The sequence below is a fragment of the Sceloporus occidentalis genome, unplaced genomic scaffold (genome assembly GCF_023333645.1).
Source record: "Sceloporus occidentalis isolate IW3139 unplaced genomic scaffold, rSceOcc1.0.p SCAF_521, whole genome shotgun sequence".
Lineage (NCBI taxonomy): Eukaryota > Metazoa > Chordata > Lepidosauria > Squamata > Phrynosomatidae > Sceloporus > Sceloporus occidentalis.
This window is the reverse complement of record NW_028317501.1, coordinates 1,586-19,797: the sequence shown is the minus strand read 5'-3', so window position 1 is coordinate 19,797 and position 18,212 is coordinate 1,586. Positions and strand designations below refer to the sequence as shown.

At 50.1% G+C, this 18,212-nt stretch overlaps 1 protein-coding gene across 1 annotated transcript in view; it reads right to left on the bottom strand.

The window, feature by feature from the left end:
• LOC149271426 (DNA (cytosine-5)-methyltransferase 3A-like) overlaps nt 1–17,569 on the bottom strand; it is a 29,010-nt gene extending 11,441 nt beyond the window's left edge. The window contains exons 1-4 of the mRNA XM_089507436.1: nt 17,467–17,569; nt 6,832–6,891; nt 4,185–4,229; nt 3,802–3,881 (exon numbers count right to left, since the gene is read on the bottom strand). Of these exons, the coding sequence (XP_089363562.1) occupies nt 3,802–3,881; nt 4,185–4,229; nt 6,832–6,891; nt 17,467–17,569 (288 nt within the window). The remainder of the gene's footprint in view (nt 1–3,801; nt 3,882–4,184; nt 4,230–6,831; nt 6,892–17,466) is intronic.
• Nucleotides 17,570–18,212: the final 643 nt, after the last annotated feature.

Sequence of the window (18,212 nt, the reverse complement as noted above, 5' to 3'; positions counted from 1 at the left end):
TGGTCTGGAAGGAGTAGATCCCACCGCTGCCACCAATGTGACGGGACCGACCTGTACCCCGACTGGGTACGCCCGCCGAACGTTGCTTCCTTCGCCCCATGGCCACCGGGGCACCAGAGACTAACCCCTTCGCTGTCTGTGGCTAGCCGAAACTGAGCTACACAGGGTGGCTATCGTCCTGAAAAGGACAATACGCGATCATAGCAGAGAACACAGCTCTTCAGGAACCTCGGCCGTACTGTAGTATACCGAAGTATAGCAATACAGCACCCTACCGCCCTAATAAGGGCAGCGGTGGGATGCTTCCTCAGTACAGAGACAGCCCAACCACTACTGGGACTAACAGGCTTGCTGACCACGGAGGTACAGCCACATCGGCGGCAGCTATGGCAGAAGAACTGAGCCGGTGTCGGGAACAGGCAACGAAGAAGTTCCGCAACAGATTACAGAGGAGGATGGCATTCTACGGAGCCACTCCATCTGCAGAAACAGTCTGTAGGACGGTAATGGAAATGGATCGGCAGTTCAAGGTGGACCTGGATCTACAGAGGAATGCGTCACGAGGAGCTGATGAGTATAAGTGGGAAGCTCCGTTATGGGACTTTGAGACTCGAGTTAAGGTCGCCCTGACGATACAGGGAGGGCCGATTCCAGAGGAAGTACGGCTGGAATGGAGAGCCCTGATTCGGCTAGAGCTGTGGGAAGATGCCATGGAAAACTGGTACACCTGCAGAAGCGAGAACCTGCCTACCCCAGAACAACGCTTCGGGGAGCTGTTTAAGCTGCGGCGTCGCCGGATGAGATGGCAGCCCACCGAGGAGGAAGTAGCCACACTGGAGAAGTTGGTGGCGAAGGAGCTCGAGCTCGGGGACCTATACCGAGCATTATATTGGGCTGCAGCCCAGCAGGAGTGGGGGTCCGGAAATCACTATTCTCCGGAAGGTGAGGACCTCTATGTCCCTGGCTTAGATTGGGAAGCTTTTGAAGCAGAAGACGACTTTGGTAGTTCGGAGAGCTATAGGTTCTGGGACCTGTACAAGGACCGCGAGGAAATGCTGCCGCTTTCCCAAGAACTGACCCTGGCAGCTGACTTAGAAGGGCTAGTCTACAGGGAATGGTGCCTGGAGATGGAATACTTAGGGCTGCTGGAAGGCGGCCTTTCCATGACACGGGAGTCGACAGATCCTGCAGTTCCAGCTGAAGCACTGACAACAGGGCAGAGGGACGCTGTTCTCTGCCCAGCACCATGCGCCCCTCCTACTCCGGCTGAAATGCTGGCAGCGGGGCAGAGTGCCGCTGGCCTCTGCCTGCCCCACGGTGAAGGGTCCCCGCCTGCTAGCAGGGACCCACCAGGGCAGAGCAACGCGATCCTCTGCCCAGCACCGCAAAATGCCAGACCGGCAGAAGAGCCGGCCACAGGGAAGAGTGCTTTTGGCCTCTGCTCATCCCCCAGCACGGTGTCCCGGCCGGCTAACGAGGACCAACCAGCAGAAGCGCTGGCACCTGTAGAGAGCATCGCTGACATCTGTCCTGCATCAGCAATCCTCGCTCAGGCTGAAGCACCGGCAATAGGGCAGAATGCTGCTGGTGTCTACCTGTCCCACAGCGAAGGGTCCCCACCTGCTAGCAGGGACCCACCATCGGAAGAGCTGGCGACAGGGCAGAAAGTTGCTGACCTCTGCCCTGCCCCGCCTACATCCCCATCATCTGGATTTCCCCAACAGCCGTCACCAATCATGGGAGGAAGGGCAACTGGCGTTCCTCCCCAGCGGCTGACAGATATCCAGGGAGATGCGGCAGCCGGCCCATCTTCCCAGCGGCAGAAGGAGCACCAGGGAGGGGGTGCAGGTGGCATCCCTCCCCAGCGGCTGAGTGAGAACCCGGGAGATGGCGCAGCTGGTCAGTCTCCCCAGCGGCAGCTCACAGACCCGGGAGCGGAGGAACCGGTCCTCGCTCCCCAGCGGCTGATCCCAATGATTGGAGCTGAGGGTATTGTCCCTCCTCCCCAGCGGCTGGCAGATATCCCGGGAGATGCGGCAGCCGGCCCATCTCCCCAGCGGCAGAAGGAGCACCACGGAGGGGGTGCAGGCGGCATTCTTCCCCAGCGGCTGAGTGAGGACCCGGGAGATGGCGCAGCTGGTCAGTCTCCCCAGCAGCAGCTCACAGACCCGGGAGCGGAGGAACCGGTCCTCGCTCCCCAGCGGCTGATCCCAATGATGGGAGCTGAAGGTATCGTCCCTCCTCCCCAGCGGCTGGCAGATATCCCGGGAGATGCGGCAGCCGGCCCATCTCCCCAGCGGCAGAAGGAGAGCCAGGGAGGGGGTGCAGGCGGCATTCCTCCCCAGCGGCTGAGTGAGGACCCGGGAGATGGCGCAGCTGGTCAGTCTCCCCAGCGGCAGCCCACTATCCCGGGAGCAGAGGAACCTGCCCTCCCTCCTCAGCAGCAGATGATAGCAAGGGACACCGTTCCCTCCCCCCAGCTGCAGGCCGGACCCGAAGATCCCTTAGCCCCAGCAGAAGCGCTGGCAACAGGGCAGAGCACCTCTGGCCTCTGCACAGCACCTACAACAGGGATCCAGGGAGATAAGGCAGTCGGCTCATCTCCCCAGCGGCAGAGGGAGCAACAGGGAGGGGGTGCAGGCGGCATCCCTCCCCAGAGGCTGGGTACCCTCCAGGGAGAAGGGGCAGTCGGCACTTCTCTCCAGCGAATGGTATACGCACCGGGAGAGGCAGACGTTGGCCGGGTAAGCGCTACCTTTGTAGGAGCAATCGAGCTAGGGGACTGTCACAGAGGCCTCCATGCCATGGGTTTCTGGAGGGGCCTGAGTGCCAGCCTTCTCCCTACAGACTATGGGCCCGGGTGCAGAGCGCCACACTCCAAAGACTGGGGAGCAGAGACAACCTAATGCCCACCTATCTTTCCCGGACAGCCCCAAGCCGACCCGTTAGGGGTCTAGCCGGGTCTGCCGGACTATGGGGGGGGGAGATGTGACGGCCCCGGGTTAATCGGTACCGTCTGTAATAATTAGTGTTTGTGATACCTGCATTTCCCAGTATATGTTGTGATTATGGTGTGTGCTTTTGTTCCCCTTGTTTGCTACCCTGTCCAGGTGCCACATGTCCTGCCCCTCCCTCCTTACACAGACTACAGTAGAGACCCCCTACTGGGCTGAGGGCTAATGCTCACTCATATGCAAAGGAGGGCAGGATGTAATTCCCTTGTGTCTATTGGACGCAATTCCCTTGTGTCTATTGGACGCAATTCCCTTGTGTGTCTATTGGACGTAACTCAATCCCTTGTACTGTTTAAATGCCCCTGTGTTCCCAAATAAAGAGAGTTCCTGTTTTACCTCACTACGAGTCCTGTCTTGTTATTGAGGTAAGCCTCGGTGCTGCCCTTATTAGGGCGGTAGGGTGCTGTATTGCTATACTTCGGTATACTACAGTACGGCCGAGGTTCCTGAAGAGCTGTGTTCTCTGCTATGATCGCGTATTGTCCTTTTCAGGACGATAGCCACCCTGTGTAGCTCAGTTTCGGCTAGCCACAGACAGCGAAGGGGTTAGTCTCTGGTGCCCCGGTGGCCATGGGGCGAAGGAAGCAACGTTCGGCGGGCGTACCCAGTCGGGGTACAGGTCGGTCCCGTCACACTATGTTACTATATCACTATGTTACTGTGTAACTATGTTGCTGTATTCCTGTGTTACTACATAACTGTGCGATTGTGTTACTACATAACTGTGCGATTGTGTTACTGTCTTATTGTGTTAATAAGACCATCCCTCCTCTCCCCCCGGCTTTACCATGCATCGCTGGCACATCCCGCCATAAAACAAGGGGTGCTCCAGGGGGCCCCTCAAACTTCCGCAGGATATACAGAAATCTGCGGAGGAAGCGAAATTAAACAGATAAGAATCAAGGATGAGAATAACCAACGGCAGCTGACGGGACCCAAAAAGCCCTGAGACCCTGGGACCCCCAGCCTAGGGGTCTGAGCGTGTGGTGTTACTATGTGTGGTGAGTCTTAGTGTCAGCACGTGGTGTTAGTATGTGTGCGCGCCGACGTGTGGTGTATGAGTGACAGAGTATGTGGGACATGTGGGGGGTGCATGGGGACCCCAAGATTTCTGATGGTGGCGCTGCCTCCTGTGGTCACAGTTCAAACAACAAAATACCCATAACGCACCTTTAATACTCCTGAACTTCTGCATCACTTCACAGAGCAGCGTCTCTGCGGGGCGCGGAGGGAGAGCGGTTATTAGGACCCGGCACACATTTCACCCTAACCCTAACTCTAACTTCCTCAGCCTAATATAGAACCGACTTAACTGTATGTCATCTGCCCCCTCTCTGCCCCCTCTCTGCCCGAGTCATACAGCAGCGCAGCGCCGTAAAGTTGATGCCTGTGGCTGATAACACTAAAGGCTCCTCCAAACTGCCATTAACCGGTTTGGTTCATAACAGGAGCTTAGAGACTCTCCTCCTCGTCAACTTAACGCTCAACTCAACTGGCCTTGGATCTACCGGAATCTAACACGAGAGGATCAGACGCTGAGATAGAAAGGAAGTTTTACTTTACTGAAAGGGTGGTAAGTAAGTGGAACAGCCTCCCAGCAGAAGGGATAGAGGGTAATACAGTGAGGGATTAAACATGCATGGGATAAACATACGGCTCCTGAATCTAAGACGAGACCAACGATTAAGGTTTGAGTCATTACAGCAGGAGAAACAGGCGTCTAGGCGGGGGCCGGATGGGGCCGACCTGCCGGCGGGTCTTGGGTTTCTTATCGGATCTTTCATTTTATTAATTAAACTGGAATTCTATAGGATTTATTTTAATTACAGAAACACGTCCCGTAACACTTAGCAGCGGCTGATCTCCCGTAACACGCATGGCACACGCCAAGTCCTCACATACCTCGCGTTTTCTCTGCCTTCTTGAGCAGGGGACTTGCGAGGCTTTTCTCGGTGAACCCTGGGGATTCCTCACTGGTTGCTTCACAATCTTTCTCGTGGGGTAGAAAGAAAACTAATAATAATAACACACATTGTACAGCGCTGCGGAGTATGACGGCGATATATAAATAATAATAATAACACACGTACAGCGCTGCGGAGTATGACGGCGATATATAAATAATAATAATAACACATTGTACAGCGCTGCGGAGTATGACGGCGATATATAAATAATAATAATAACACGCATTGTACAGCGCTGCGGAGTATGACGGCGATATATTAATAACAACACGCATTGTACAGCGCTGCGGAGTATGACGGCGATATATAAATAATAATAACACACATTGTACAGCGCTGCGGCGTATGACAGCGATATATAAATAATAATAATAACACGCATTGTACAGCGCTGCGGAGTATGACGGCGATATATAAATAATAATAACACACATTGTACAGCGCTGCGGAGTATGACAGCGATATATAAATAATAATAATAACACGCATTGTACAGCGCTGCGGAGTATGACGGCGATACATAAATAATAACACACATTGTACAGCGCTGCGGAGTATGACGGCGATATATAAATAATAATAATAACACACATTGTACAGCGCTGCAGAGTATGACGGCGATATATAAATAATAATAACACACATTGTACAGCGCAGCGGAGTATGATGGCGATATCTAAATAATAATAACACATTGTACAGCACTGCGGAGTATGACGGCGATATATAAATAATAATAATAACACATTGTACAGCGCTGCGGAGTATGACGGCGATATATAAATAATAACAACACACATTGTACAGTGCTGCGGAGTATGATGGCGATATATAAATAATAATAATAACACATTGTACAGTGCTGCGGAGTATGATGCGATATATAAATAATAATAATAACACACATTGTACTGCGCTGCGGAGTATGATGGCGATATATAAATAATAATAACACACATTGTACAGCGCTGCGGAGTATGATGGCGATATATAAATAATAATAATAACACACATTGTACTGCGCTGCGGAGTATGATGGCGATATATAAATAATAATAACACATTGTACAGCGCTGCTGAGTATGACGGCGATATATAAATAATAATAATAACACACATTGTACTGCGCTGCGGAGTATGATGCGATATATAAATAATAATAATAACACACATTGTACTGCGCTGCGGAGTATGATGGCGATATATAAATAATAATAACACACATTGTACAGCGCTGCGGAGTATGATGGCGATATATAAATAATAATAATAACACACATTGTACTGCGCTGCGGAGTATGATGGCGATATATAAATAATAATAACACATTGTACAGCGCTGCTGAGTATGACGGTGATATATAAATCTCTCACCTCCGGGGGGCAGTAAAGTCTCCGGGGCGTCTGGCTCGGACGCCACAAACGTTTTCTTGCGATGCGTCGTCTCGTCACTCTGCAGAACGTACAGAGGAAAGATCGTCAGAACGCGCGGGGGAAACTGTGATGCTGTGGTCTTATCACCATAGCAACCGGAGTTGGACCTTTCAGCTGGTTGTTATGGTGATAGGACCAGTTTTCAAACTTTCCTCCAGGATGACTTTTTATGTCGCAGGGCGTGTGATGATGTCATTATTAGAATTATTTCGGGACCAGTGACAGCTGTGGTTTCCAGTAATGAGGTCATCGCAGTTATTTTATGTCGGGTTATGTCAGTTTCTCTTGGATGATGTCACTCTGTCTGCAGTAGCGTACCTAAAGGGGGGCGAGGGGTAGTGGTCCGCCCCAGGTGCCCCTCATCAGGGTGGGTGCCCGGTGGCCTGACGGCCGCCTAGCTCAGGCCTACAGCTTACTGCTGTGGCCCCCGCACAGTGTATAGACGTCTGCGCAGCCGGCCACCGGACCAGTGAAATCTGCAAGAGAGGTTAAGGAGTGTGGGAGAGCAAATGAATGAGTGAATGAGTGGGTGAATTAATGAATTGAATGAAGTTGCTAAGGTACTAGTGAGTAATTTGGTGTTTAGGGGCAGAAATGACACAGGTAGGCTGATTAGGGAGCAGTATTGGCACAGACAGGCTGCTAAATGGGCAGTGGTGGCACAGTTTGGCTGCTAAAGGGGCATCAGTGGAACAGTTAGGATGCTAATGGGGCAGCGGTGGCACAGACAGGCTGTATTAAGGGCAGAGGCCTACCACGTCAATGTCTGGCTTAGTATATAGTAATAGGGGTTATGCTGCACTACCAACAACGTCTGGCTCAGTGTATAGTGATGAGAGTTATGCTGCACTACCGACAATGTCTGACTCAGTGAATAGTGATGAGAGTTATGCTGCACTACTGTGAATGTCTGATTCAGTGTATAGTGATGAGAGTTATGCTGTACTACCGACAATGTCTGGCTCAGTGTATAGTGATGGGCGTTATGCTGCACTACCGTCAATGTCTGGCTCAGTGTATAGTGATGAGAGTTATGCTGTACTACCGTCAATGTCTGGCTCAGTGTATAGTGATGGGCGTTATGCTGCACTACCGTCAATGTCTGGCTCAGTGTATAGTGATGGGCGTTATGCTGCACTACCGTCAATGTCTGGCTCAGTGTATAGTGATGGGAGTTATGCTGCACCATATCTGTTCAGTTAATGTTATTTATTTAAATTAATAATTTAATTTATTTTTCCAGATTTCTATTTTTTTCCAGTTGAAATACAGTTAAAAATGTGTAAAATAAATATTTTTGACAACATTGATTTTTTTGTTTCCGGGGGCCACATACAGGATCCGCCCGGGTGCCAAATACTCTAGGTACGCCCCTGTCTGTCTGTTATTAAGGCACGTTAAGGTCTCTGAGTGTATGACATCACGCCGGACCCCACAAAGCTTCGCTAGCGATTCACTTTATTCTTTCTCTATTACCCCCCTCCCGATACACTGAGGGCAGGGAGAGCTGTGGGCTGTAACAATGTTTCACAATTCTACACCCTGCTTTATCACAGGGGCCCCAGTGTGCAGACATTGTGTCCCCCTGTGGCACCTGCTGGGCTGTGGCCCTTGGGGTCCAATCCATGCTTTCTCTTCAGGGGCTTCTCCTTCCAAAAAAAAACAACACAAATATGACTCAGATTATACACCCTATACCTGCCAACTGCCCCATAATCTATCTATCTGTCTATCTATCTATTATTTATCTATCTATCTATCTATCTATCTATCTATCTATCTATCTATTATCTATCTATCTATCTATAATCTATCTATCTATAATCTATCTATCTATCTATAATCTATCTATCTATCTATAATCTATATATCTATAATCTATCTATCTATCTATCTATAATATATCTATCTATAATCTATCTATCTATCTATAATATATCTATCTATCTATTTATCTATCTATAATCTATCTATCGATCTATAATCTATATATCTATAATCTATCTATCTATAATATATCTATCTATTTATCTATCTATAATCTATCTATCTATCTATCTATTTATCTATCTATAATCTATCTATCTATATATCTATCTATAATCTATCTATCTATCTATTTATCTATCTATAATCTATCTATCTATATATCTATCTATCTATAATCTATTTATCTATCTATAATCTATCTATCTATCTATCTATCTATCTATCTATCTAGCTATCTATCTATAATCTATCAATCTATAATCTATCTATCTATCTATCTATCTATCTATCTATCTATCTATAATCTATCTATCTATCTATCTATCTATCTATCTATCTATAATCTATCTATCTATCTATCTATCTATAATCTATCTATCTATCTATAATCTATCTATCTATCTATCTATCTATCTATAATCTATCTATCTATATCTATCTATCTATTATCTATCTATTATCTGTCTGTGATGGGGTCACCTGTCTTTGGTCTCCCTGGTGGGCTTCACACTCCAGAACCCCCCTTGCAGTGTACAGAGTGCCCCACCCCTGCTGTGTCCTGCCCCACCCATGCAGTGTCCTGTCCCGCCCCCGCCATGTCCTGTCCCACCCCTGACATCTTCTACCCTTCCACCCAGCACCAGCAGAGGGGGCAAGTAGTGAGAGAGCAGAGTTGGTGCAGAACTGGATGGGCGACCCTGCAGCATCCCGCTGTTGCCTTGGTGATTGCACCTCTGCCCCGCAGACTATTATTTATATGGTGTGTTTCTGTCATATCAATAATTAACCCTTTCTGCCCCACAGGAGCACGATAACTTGCACCTGTTTCTGTTTAACCCCTGTCTTTAATCTGCATGGACCCCGAGCCATGGCAGGGAACATCAGCCTCACGTGGGGGTATTTTGGAACGGCTCGGTCCCCTCCCTCTACCCCTGGGCTCCCGGCCCCTGAAAACACTCCATTAACACCACAATGTTTTATCCCTGCTCTCGTTCCGATTCATTTCTGGTCTGACGGACGTTTTTACCACCTCAGGACGGGGCATTCATCCCACAACTCCAGGGTTTCCTTAACAACGATTCTCCTTTTTAATTTTCCGTGCGCCCGCACTAATTATATATTGGTTTTCTCCAAGGACAGATTGCGCTTCCCTCTATTTTTATTGCGCTTCATTCTATTTTTAGATGCAGAGTCTAAATAAATAATAAAAACCACATATTTTCTAATATAAACACAGTTTAGATGAAAAGATACATTTTCACAGGTATGCCAGTCTTTTCCGCACCCGCTTTTGTTGGCCGCAACTCCCATCACCTTTATCAGCTTGGCTGAGGGTGATGGGTGCGGGGGGCAGGGGTTGTTCTCTATGGCATAATGACTGACGAACCCCCCGCATATCTGCATTTTATTATTATTTTACTTTTTAATTTTTTTTTTACTTTTACATCTATTATTATTATTTATTTTGTTATTTTTTATTATTATTATATAAATATTATTTATTTATTAATTTTTTATTATTTTTTACTTTTACATTTTTTGTTATTTATTTTACTTTTTATATTTTTTATTATTATTTATTTTACTTTTTATATTTTTAGGTACTTTTTTATTTTTATTTATTTTACTTTTCTGAGGCTCTTGGTTGGTTTCTCACCGATCAGGAGCACCCCCTTTGCATGAATGGAGTGGCTTTTATTTGAAAGTGGGTGAAAAGAGCTTGCAATCTATAAACATTCCATGGCGCTGGTGGATGTTATCTGTGCGGCGATGGCGGTCGCCGGCAGAAGACAGGGGGCCCCGGGCCATGCGCAGCCCGACTGTACCACACCCATTATTGGCAGTGAATGGGTGAATGATGCTGCCCTCATGCCCCATAACAGCAGCATCATTCACCCCTTCACTGCCAGACGGAGGTTTCTTACAGTAATGAGAAGATAAAAAGGAAAAAAAACTAAAAAATCTGCCCATTTACCCAGAGACTGGGGTAAAAACCCTGAGAATCTGCCCATTCACCCAGAGACTGGGGTAAAAACCCTGAGAATCTGCCCATTCACCCTGAGACTGAGATAAAAGCCTTGAGAAACTGCCCATTTGCCCTGAGACCGGGGTACAAGCCCAGAGGATTTGCCCATTTGCCCAGGGACCAGGGTAAACACTGCCAGTTCCTGGTATGGGGTATATGAGTACGGGTTAGCTGCAGACATATCAGTCACATATACCGTAACGCAGTAATACTAAACACACACAGTGCACCAAAGAGCTGCCAGGAGCCAAGATGGCGGAGCTGGGTCCGTGACGTAATCCCGGACAGCATAGGCGGGGCGTGGGGGAGGTCGCGCGCTGGCTCTGTGCACGCGCCGCCGTGGTTGGCAGAAAAGGAAGGCGGGCGGTAGCGGGAGGTAACGGGAACGGGAGATAACAGGGATGGCGGGAAGAGAACCGGAGAATGGGGGAAAGATGAGGGGCAGAGACCCCGGAGTTGGGGGGCGGGAAACAGTGCGGACCAGAGAACAAAGCGGTTCGCAACCAGAGGGTACATGGAGGAGGACGGCGGTAAAGGGGTATATATACAGTGTGTGTGACAGGGGGGGTATATATATATATCTATATATAGATATATATATATACATACATACAGTGTGTGTGTGTGTGACAGGCGGGGGGTATATATACAGTGTGTGTGACAGGGGGGGTATATATATATATAGATATATATATATATATACATACATACAGTGTGTGTGTGTGACAGGCGGGGGGTATATATACAGTGTTTGTGTGACAGGCGGGGGTTATATATATATATATATATATACAGTGTGCGTGACAGGCGTGGGTATATATAAAGTGTGTGTGACAGGCGAGGGTATATATATACAGTGTGTGTGTGACAGGCGGGGGTATATATATATATATACAGTGTGTGTGACAGGCGGGGGGTATATATACAGTGTGTGTGACAGGCGGGGGTATATATATATATATACACAGTGTGTGTGATAGGCGGGGGTATATATATATATATATATACAGTGTTTGTGTGACAGGCGGGGGTATATATACAGTGTGTGTGTGACAGGCGGGGGTATATATATATACAGTGTTTGTGACAGGCGGGGGGTATATATACAGTGTTTGTGTGACAGGCGGGGGTATATATACAGTGTGTGTGACAGGCGAGGGTATATATACAGTGTGTGTGTGTGACAGGCGGGGGTATATATACATACAGTGTGTGTGACAGGCGAGGGTATATATACAGTGTGTGTGACAGGCGGGGGGTATATATACAGTGTGTGTGACAGGCGGGGGGTATATATACAGTGTGTGTGACAGGCGGGGGGTATATATACAGTGTGTGTGTGTGTGACGGGGGGGTATATATATATACAGTGTGTGTGTGTGTGACGGGGGGTATATATATATACAGTGTGTGTGTGTGTGACGGGGGGTATATATATACAGTGTGTGTGTGTGTGACGGGGGGTATATATATACAGTGTGTGTGTGACGGGGGGTATATATATACAGTGTGTGTGTGACGGGGGGTATATACAGTGTGTGTGACAGGCGGGGGGGGTATATATACAGTGTGTGTGACAGGCAGGGGGTATATATACAGTGTGTGTGACAGGCGGGGGGTATATATACAGTGTGTGTGTGTGACAGGCGGGGGTATATATACAGTGTGTGTGTGACAGGCGGGGGGGTATATATACAGTGTGTGTGACAGGCAGGGGGTATATATACAGTGTGTGTGACAGGCAGGGGGTATATATACAGTGTGTGTGACAGGCGGGGGTATATATACAGTGTGTGTGACAGGCGGGGGGTATATATACAGTGTGTGTGTGTGACAGGCGGGGGGGTATATATATATATACACAGTGTGTGTGTGACAGGCAGGGGGTATATATACAGTGTGTGTGTGACAGGCAGGGGGTATATATACAGTGTGTGTGTGACGGGGGGGGTATATATACAGTGTGTGTGACAGGCAGGGGGTATATATACAGTGTGTGTGACAGGCGGGGGGGTATATATATATATATATATATACAGTGTGTGTGTGACAGGCGGGGGGGTATATATATATATATATATACAGTGTGTGTGTGACAGGCGGGGGGGTATATATATATATATACAGTGTGTGTGTGACAGGCAGGGGGTATATATACAGTGTGTGTGTGACAGGGGGGTATATATACAGTGTGTGTGACAGGCAGGGGGTATATATACAGTGTGTGTGACAGGCGGGGGGGTATATATATATATATACAGTGTGTGTGTGACAGGCGGGGGGTATTGATACAGTGTGTGTGACAGGCGGGGGGGTATATATATATATACAGTGTGTGTGTGTGACAGGCGGGGGGGTATATATACAGTGTGTGTGTGACAGGCGGGGGGTATATATACAGTGTGTGTGACAGGCGGGGGGGTATATATATATATACAGTGTGTGTGTGACAGGCGGGGGGTATTGATACAGTGTGTGTGACAGGCAGGGGGTATATATACAGTGTGTGTGTGTGACAGGCGGGGGGGTATATATACAGTGTGTGTGTGACAGGCGGGGGGTATATATACAGTGTGTGTGACAGGCAGGGGGTATATATAAAGTGTGTGTGAGTGACAGGCGGGGGGTATATATACAGTGTGTGTGTGTGACAGGCGGGGGTATATATACAGTGTGTGTGACAGGCAGGGTGTATATATACAGTGTGTGTATATGAGTGACAGGCGGGGGGTATATATACAGTGTGTGTGTGACAGGCAGGGGGGTATATATACAGTGTGTGTGTGACAGGCGGGGGTATATATACAGTGAGTGCTGCGCATGCGCGTTCAGTTTCATTTTGTAGCCCGTGTGTGTCTCGTGTGTCAGGTGACTCCAGATCCGGTGCCCATGTGCTGAACACGTGATTTCACAACATGTATGTAGAAGTATTTATGTGTGTATACAGAGTACCGGGCATGACGTGTAATCATGGGTTTTATCATGTGATCCTCTGTGATAACAGAACACGCAGTCATGTAACAGGTCAGAGCCGAGTTAAATACAAACAGGTACAGTGGCCCCTATGGGCGGTGCCAGGTGGTTAGCACAGTGGCCTGTAAGTAGTCTCTGTGGCCCCTATGGGCAGTGCCAATGTGTAAGTAGTCTCTGTGGCCCCTATGGGCAGTGCCAGCGTTTAAGTAGTCTCTGTGGCCCCTATGGGCAGTGCCAATGTGTAAGTAGTCTCTGTGGCCCCTATGGGCAGTGCCAGCGTTTAAGTAGTCTCTGTGGCCCCTATGGGCAGTGCCAATGTGTAAGTAGTCTCTGTGGCCCCTATGGGCAGTGCCAATGTGTAAGTAGTCTCTGTGGCCCCTATGGGCAGTGCCAGCGTTTAAGTAGTCTCTGTGGCCCCTATGGGCAGTGCCAGCGTGTAAGTAGTCTCTGTGGCCCCTATGGGCAGTGCCAGCATGTAAGTAGTCTCTGTGGCCCCTATGGGCAGTGCCAGCATGTAAGTAGTCTCTGTGGCCCCTATGGGCAGTGCCAGCGTTTAAGTAGTCGCTGTGGCCCCTATGGGCAGTGTCAGCGTGTAAGTAGTCTCTGTGGCCCCTATGGGCAGTGCCAATGTGTAAGTAGTCTCTGTGGCCCCTATGGGCAGTGTCAGCCTGTAAGTAGTCTCTGTGGCCCCTATGGGCAGTGCCAGCATGTAAGTAGTCTCTGTGGCCCCTATGGGCAGTGCCAGCCTGTAAGTAGTCTCTGTGGCCCCTATGGGCAGTGCCAGCGTGTAAGTAGTCTCTGTGGCCCCTATGGGCAGTGCCAGCGTGTAAGTAGTCTCTGTGGCCCCTATGGGCAGTGTCAGCCTGTAAGTAGTCTCTGTGGCCCCTATGGGCAGTGCCAGTGTGTAAGTAGTCTCTGTGGCCCCTATGGGCAGTGCCAGTGTTTAAGTAGTCTCTGTGGCCCCTATGGGCAGTGCCAATGTGTAAGTAGTCTCTGTGGCCCCTATGGGCAGTGCCAGCGTTTAAGTAGTCTCTGTGGCCCCTATGGGCAGTGCCAATGTGTAAGTAGTCTCTGTGGCCCCTATGGGCAGTGTCAGCATGTAAGTAGTCTCTGTGGCCCCTATGGGCAGTGCCAATGTGTAAGTAGTCTCTGTGGCCCCTATGGGCAGTGCCAGCGTTTAAGTAGTCTCTGTGGCCCCTATGGGCAGTGCCAATGTGTAAGTAGTCTCTGTGGCCCCTATGGGCAGTGCCAGCGTTTAAGTAGTCTCTGTGGCCCCTATGGGCAGTGCCAATGTGTAAGTAGTCTCTGTGGCCCCTATGGGCAGTGCCAATGTGTAAGTAGTCTCTGTGGCCCCTATGGGCAGTGCCAGCGTTTAAGTAGTCTCTGTGGCCCCTATGGGCAGTGCCAGCGTGTAAGTAGTCTCTGTGGCCCCTATGGGCAGTGCCAGCATGTAAGTAGTCTCTGTGGCCCCTATGGGCAGTGCCAGCATGTAAGTAGTCTCTGTGGCCCCTATGGGCAGTGCCAGCGTTTAAGTAGTCGCTGTGGCCCCTATGGGCAGTGTCAGCGTGTAAGTAGTCTCTGTGGCCCCTATGGGCAGTGCCAGCGTGTAAGTAGTCTCTGTGGCCCCTATGGGCAGTGCCAATGTGTAAGTAGTCTCTGTGGCCCCTATGGGCAGTGTCAGCCTGTAAGTAGTCTCTGTGGCCCCTATGGGCAGTGCCAGCATGTAAGTAGTCTCTGTGGCCCCTATGGGCAGTGCCAGCCTGTAAGTAGTCTCTGTGGCCCCTATGGGCAGTGCCAGCGTGTAAGTAGTCTCTGTGGCCCCTATGGGCAGTGCCAGCGTGTAAGTAGTCTCTGTGGCCCCTATGGGCAGTGTCAGCCTGTAAGTAGTCTCTGTGGCCCCTATGGGCAGTGCCAGTGTGTAAGTAGTCTCTGTGGCCCCTATGGGCAGTGCCAGTGTTTAAGTAGTCTCTGTGGCCCCTATGGGCAGTGACAGCATGAAAGTAGTCTCTGTGGCCCCTATGGGCAGTGCCAATGTGTAAGTAGTCTCTGTGGCCCCTATGGGCAGTGCCAGCGTTTAAGTAGTCTCTGTGGCCCCTATGGGCAGTGCCAACCTGTAAGTAGTCTCTGTGGCCCCTATGGGCAGTGCCAGTGTGTAAGTAGTCTCTGTGGCCCCTATGGGCAGTGCCAGGGTGTAAGCAGTCTCTGTGGCCCCTATGGGCAGTGTCAGCCTGTAAGTAGTCTCTGTGGCCCCTATGGGCAGTGCCAGCCTGTAAGTAGTCTCTGTGGCCCCTATGGGCAGTGCCAGCATGTAAGTAGTCTCTGTGGCCCCTATGGGCAGTGCCAGCGTGTAAGTAGTCTCTGTGGCCCCTATGGGCAGTGCCAATGTGTAAGTAGTCTCTGTGGCCCCTATGGGCAGTGCCAACATGTAAGTAGTCTCTGTGGCCCCTATGGGCAGTGCCAACGTGTAAGTAGTCTCTGTGGCCCCTATGGGCAGTGCCAGCATGTAAGTAGTCTCTGTGGCCCCTATGGGCAGTGTCAGCCTGTAAGTCGTCGCCCCTCTGAGTGTAACGTCTGGCAAAAGGCTTCATACCCCAGAGCTGGCAGATGTGCCCCTCAACCCGTAGATACCCCTGAAGGTTGGCGGCAGGAATATTATCCAATATTATACCCCTGCTAAGCTGTATGAACGTGTGTTCTCTCTCCATGACATGTTACATGTGCAGATACCGGATCCCGTGTCTCATCACGTCAGCCGGTGATCCGTGTCTTTCCTCTGGGCGGTAAACACGTTAATGGCCCCCGCGTGCAGCCGGCGTGTAATTACCCCGCCGCCCGTAGGCACGGACCCTTTCACTGCCAACTCCACAGAGCTGGGGCAAAATCCACCATAAAGAAGCCTCTGACCGCTGACCTATTATACTAAAGTTACTGAAAAGTGGTTTAATCTCCATGGCAACAGAATGGTCCGGCCTACTTCCCATTGGCTGCAGGAGCGATTAGAACGCTGCAGACTGTATGTATGGCGTCTCCAGAGCACGTAATGTGACGGGACCTTTACTGTCTGCTGGCCAATCATACTACGGCTGCAGAGATTTATCTGACCGTTTGGGGGGGGGGGTAATAATTAAATTTTTGTATTCATTTTTTTAAATTGGAATTTTTTTATTCATTTTTTTGTCATTTTTTTAAATTGGAATTTTTTTATTCATTTTTTTATTGGAATTTTTGTATTTCATTTGTTTTTTAATTTGACTTTTTGTGTACATGGACTGCGTGACATTTATTTGTGGGGCGCCAGCTACTTTTATTTGAATTTTTTTTGTAGAAACCCTATAAATGCCAAAGGAGTCCTACTGCTCCCCCCGGTACCCGTGTGTACGCTGATTATCCCTGTGGCATATCCCCACCGACCCCTGTCCTGCTGGTTTTTTGGGGAAGAATTTGCTTTTGGCTTTTTAAATTTCTTTTATGTTTGTTTGGTTTTTTTGGGGGCGGGGGGGGTGTATTTTCAGCACGTTGGCAGAAATCCAGCCGCTGTGCCTCTTATTACAGGTCAAAACACTGAAATTCTGCTACGGACCTGGGGTACGGTAGGGTCCCCGCGGTGTCAGGAGGGGTCCCGTGGTGTCAGGAGGGGGTACGGTAGGGTCCCGTGGTATCAGCAGGGGTCCCGTGGTGTCAGGAGGGGGTACGGTAGGGTCCCGCGGTGTCAGGAGGGGGTACGGTAGGGTCCCGTGGTATCAGCAGGGGTCCCGTGGTGTCAGGAGGGGGTACGGTAGGGTCCCGTGGTATCAGCAGGGGTCCCGTGGTGTCAGGAGGGGGTACGGTAGGGTCCCGTGGTATCAGCAGGGGGTCCCGTGGTGTCAGGAGGGGGTACGGTAGGGTCCCGCGGTATCAGGAGGGGTCCCGTGGTGTCAGGAGGGCGTACGGTAGGGTCCCGTGGTGTCAGGAGGGGGTACGGTAGGGTCCCGTGGTATCAGCAGTGGGTCCCGTGGTGTCAGGAGGGGGTACGGTAGGGTCCCGTGGTATCAGCAGTGGGTCCCGTGGTGTCAGGAGGGGGTACGGTAGGGTCCCGTGGTATCAGCAGTGGGTCCCGTGGTATCAGCAGTGGGTCCCGTGGTATCAGCAGTGGGTCCCGTGGTGTCAGGAGACTCGTGTGCCCCCATGTCATTTAATATCCCGTGTCATTGAATACCCCGCTCCCCCGGCTTGTGGTCTGTATTTTTAATGGAATGACACGCGTACTAACACACACACTCATATTATCACACACTCCCACCGACATACGTACTAACACACACACTCATATTTTCACCCCCGCCTACACACATACTAACACACACACTCCCGCCGACACAGTAGCTGTATGCTATAGGTCTCTGGAGGTGTTTGCCCCGCGCCTGTCCGGTTTGCCCTGCGCCTGTCTCAGAGACCTGTGTTTTACCCCCTTATCTCACTGTTTGTTTCCTTCTTTAGGATGATTGAAGAGGGCGGTAAGAGGAGGAGGACGATGGCTGAGAAGAGGCAGCTCTTCATGGAAATGAGTGAGTCCTGTCATTCCCCGTACCTGGCGCGTATCCCCCCCCCCCGTACCTGGCGCGTATCCCCCCCCCCGTACCTGGCGCGTATCCCCCCCCCGTACCTGGCGCGTATCCCCCCCCCGTACCTGGCGCGTATCCCCCCCCCCGTACCTGGCGCGTATCCCCCCCCGTACCTGGCGCGTATCCCCCCCCGTACCTGGCGCGTATCCCCCCCCCCCCGTACCTGGCGCGTATCCCCCCCCCCCCGTACCTGGCGCGTATCCCCCCC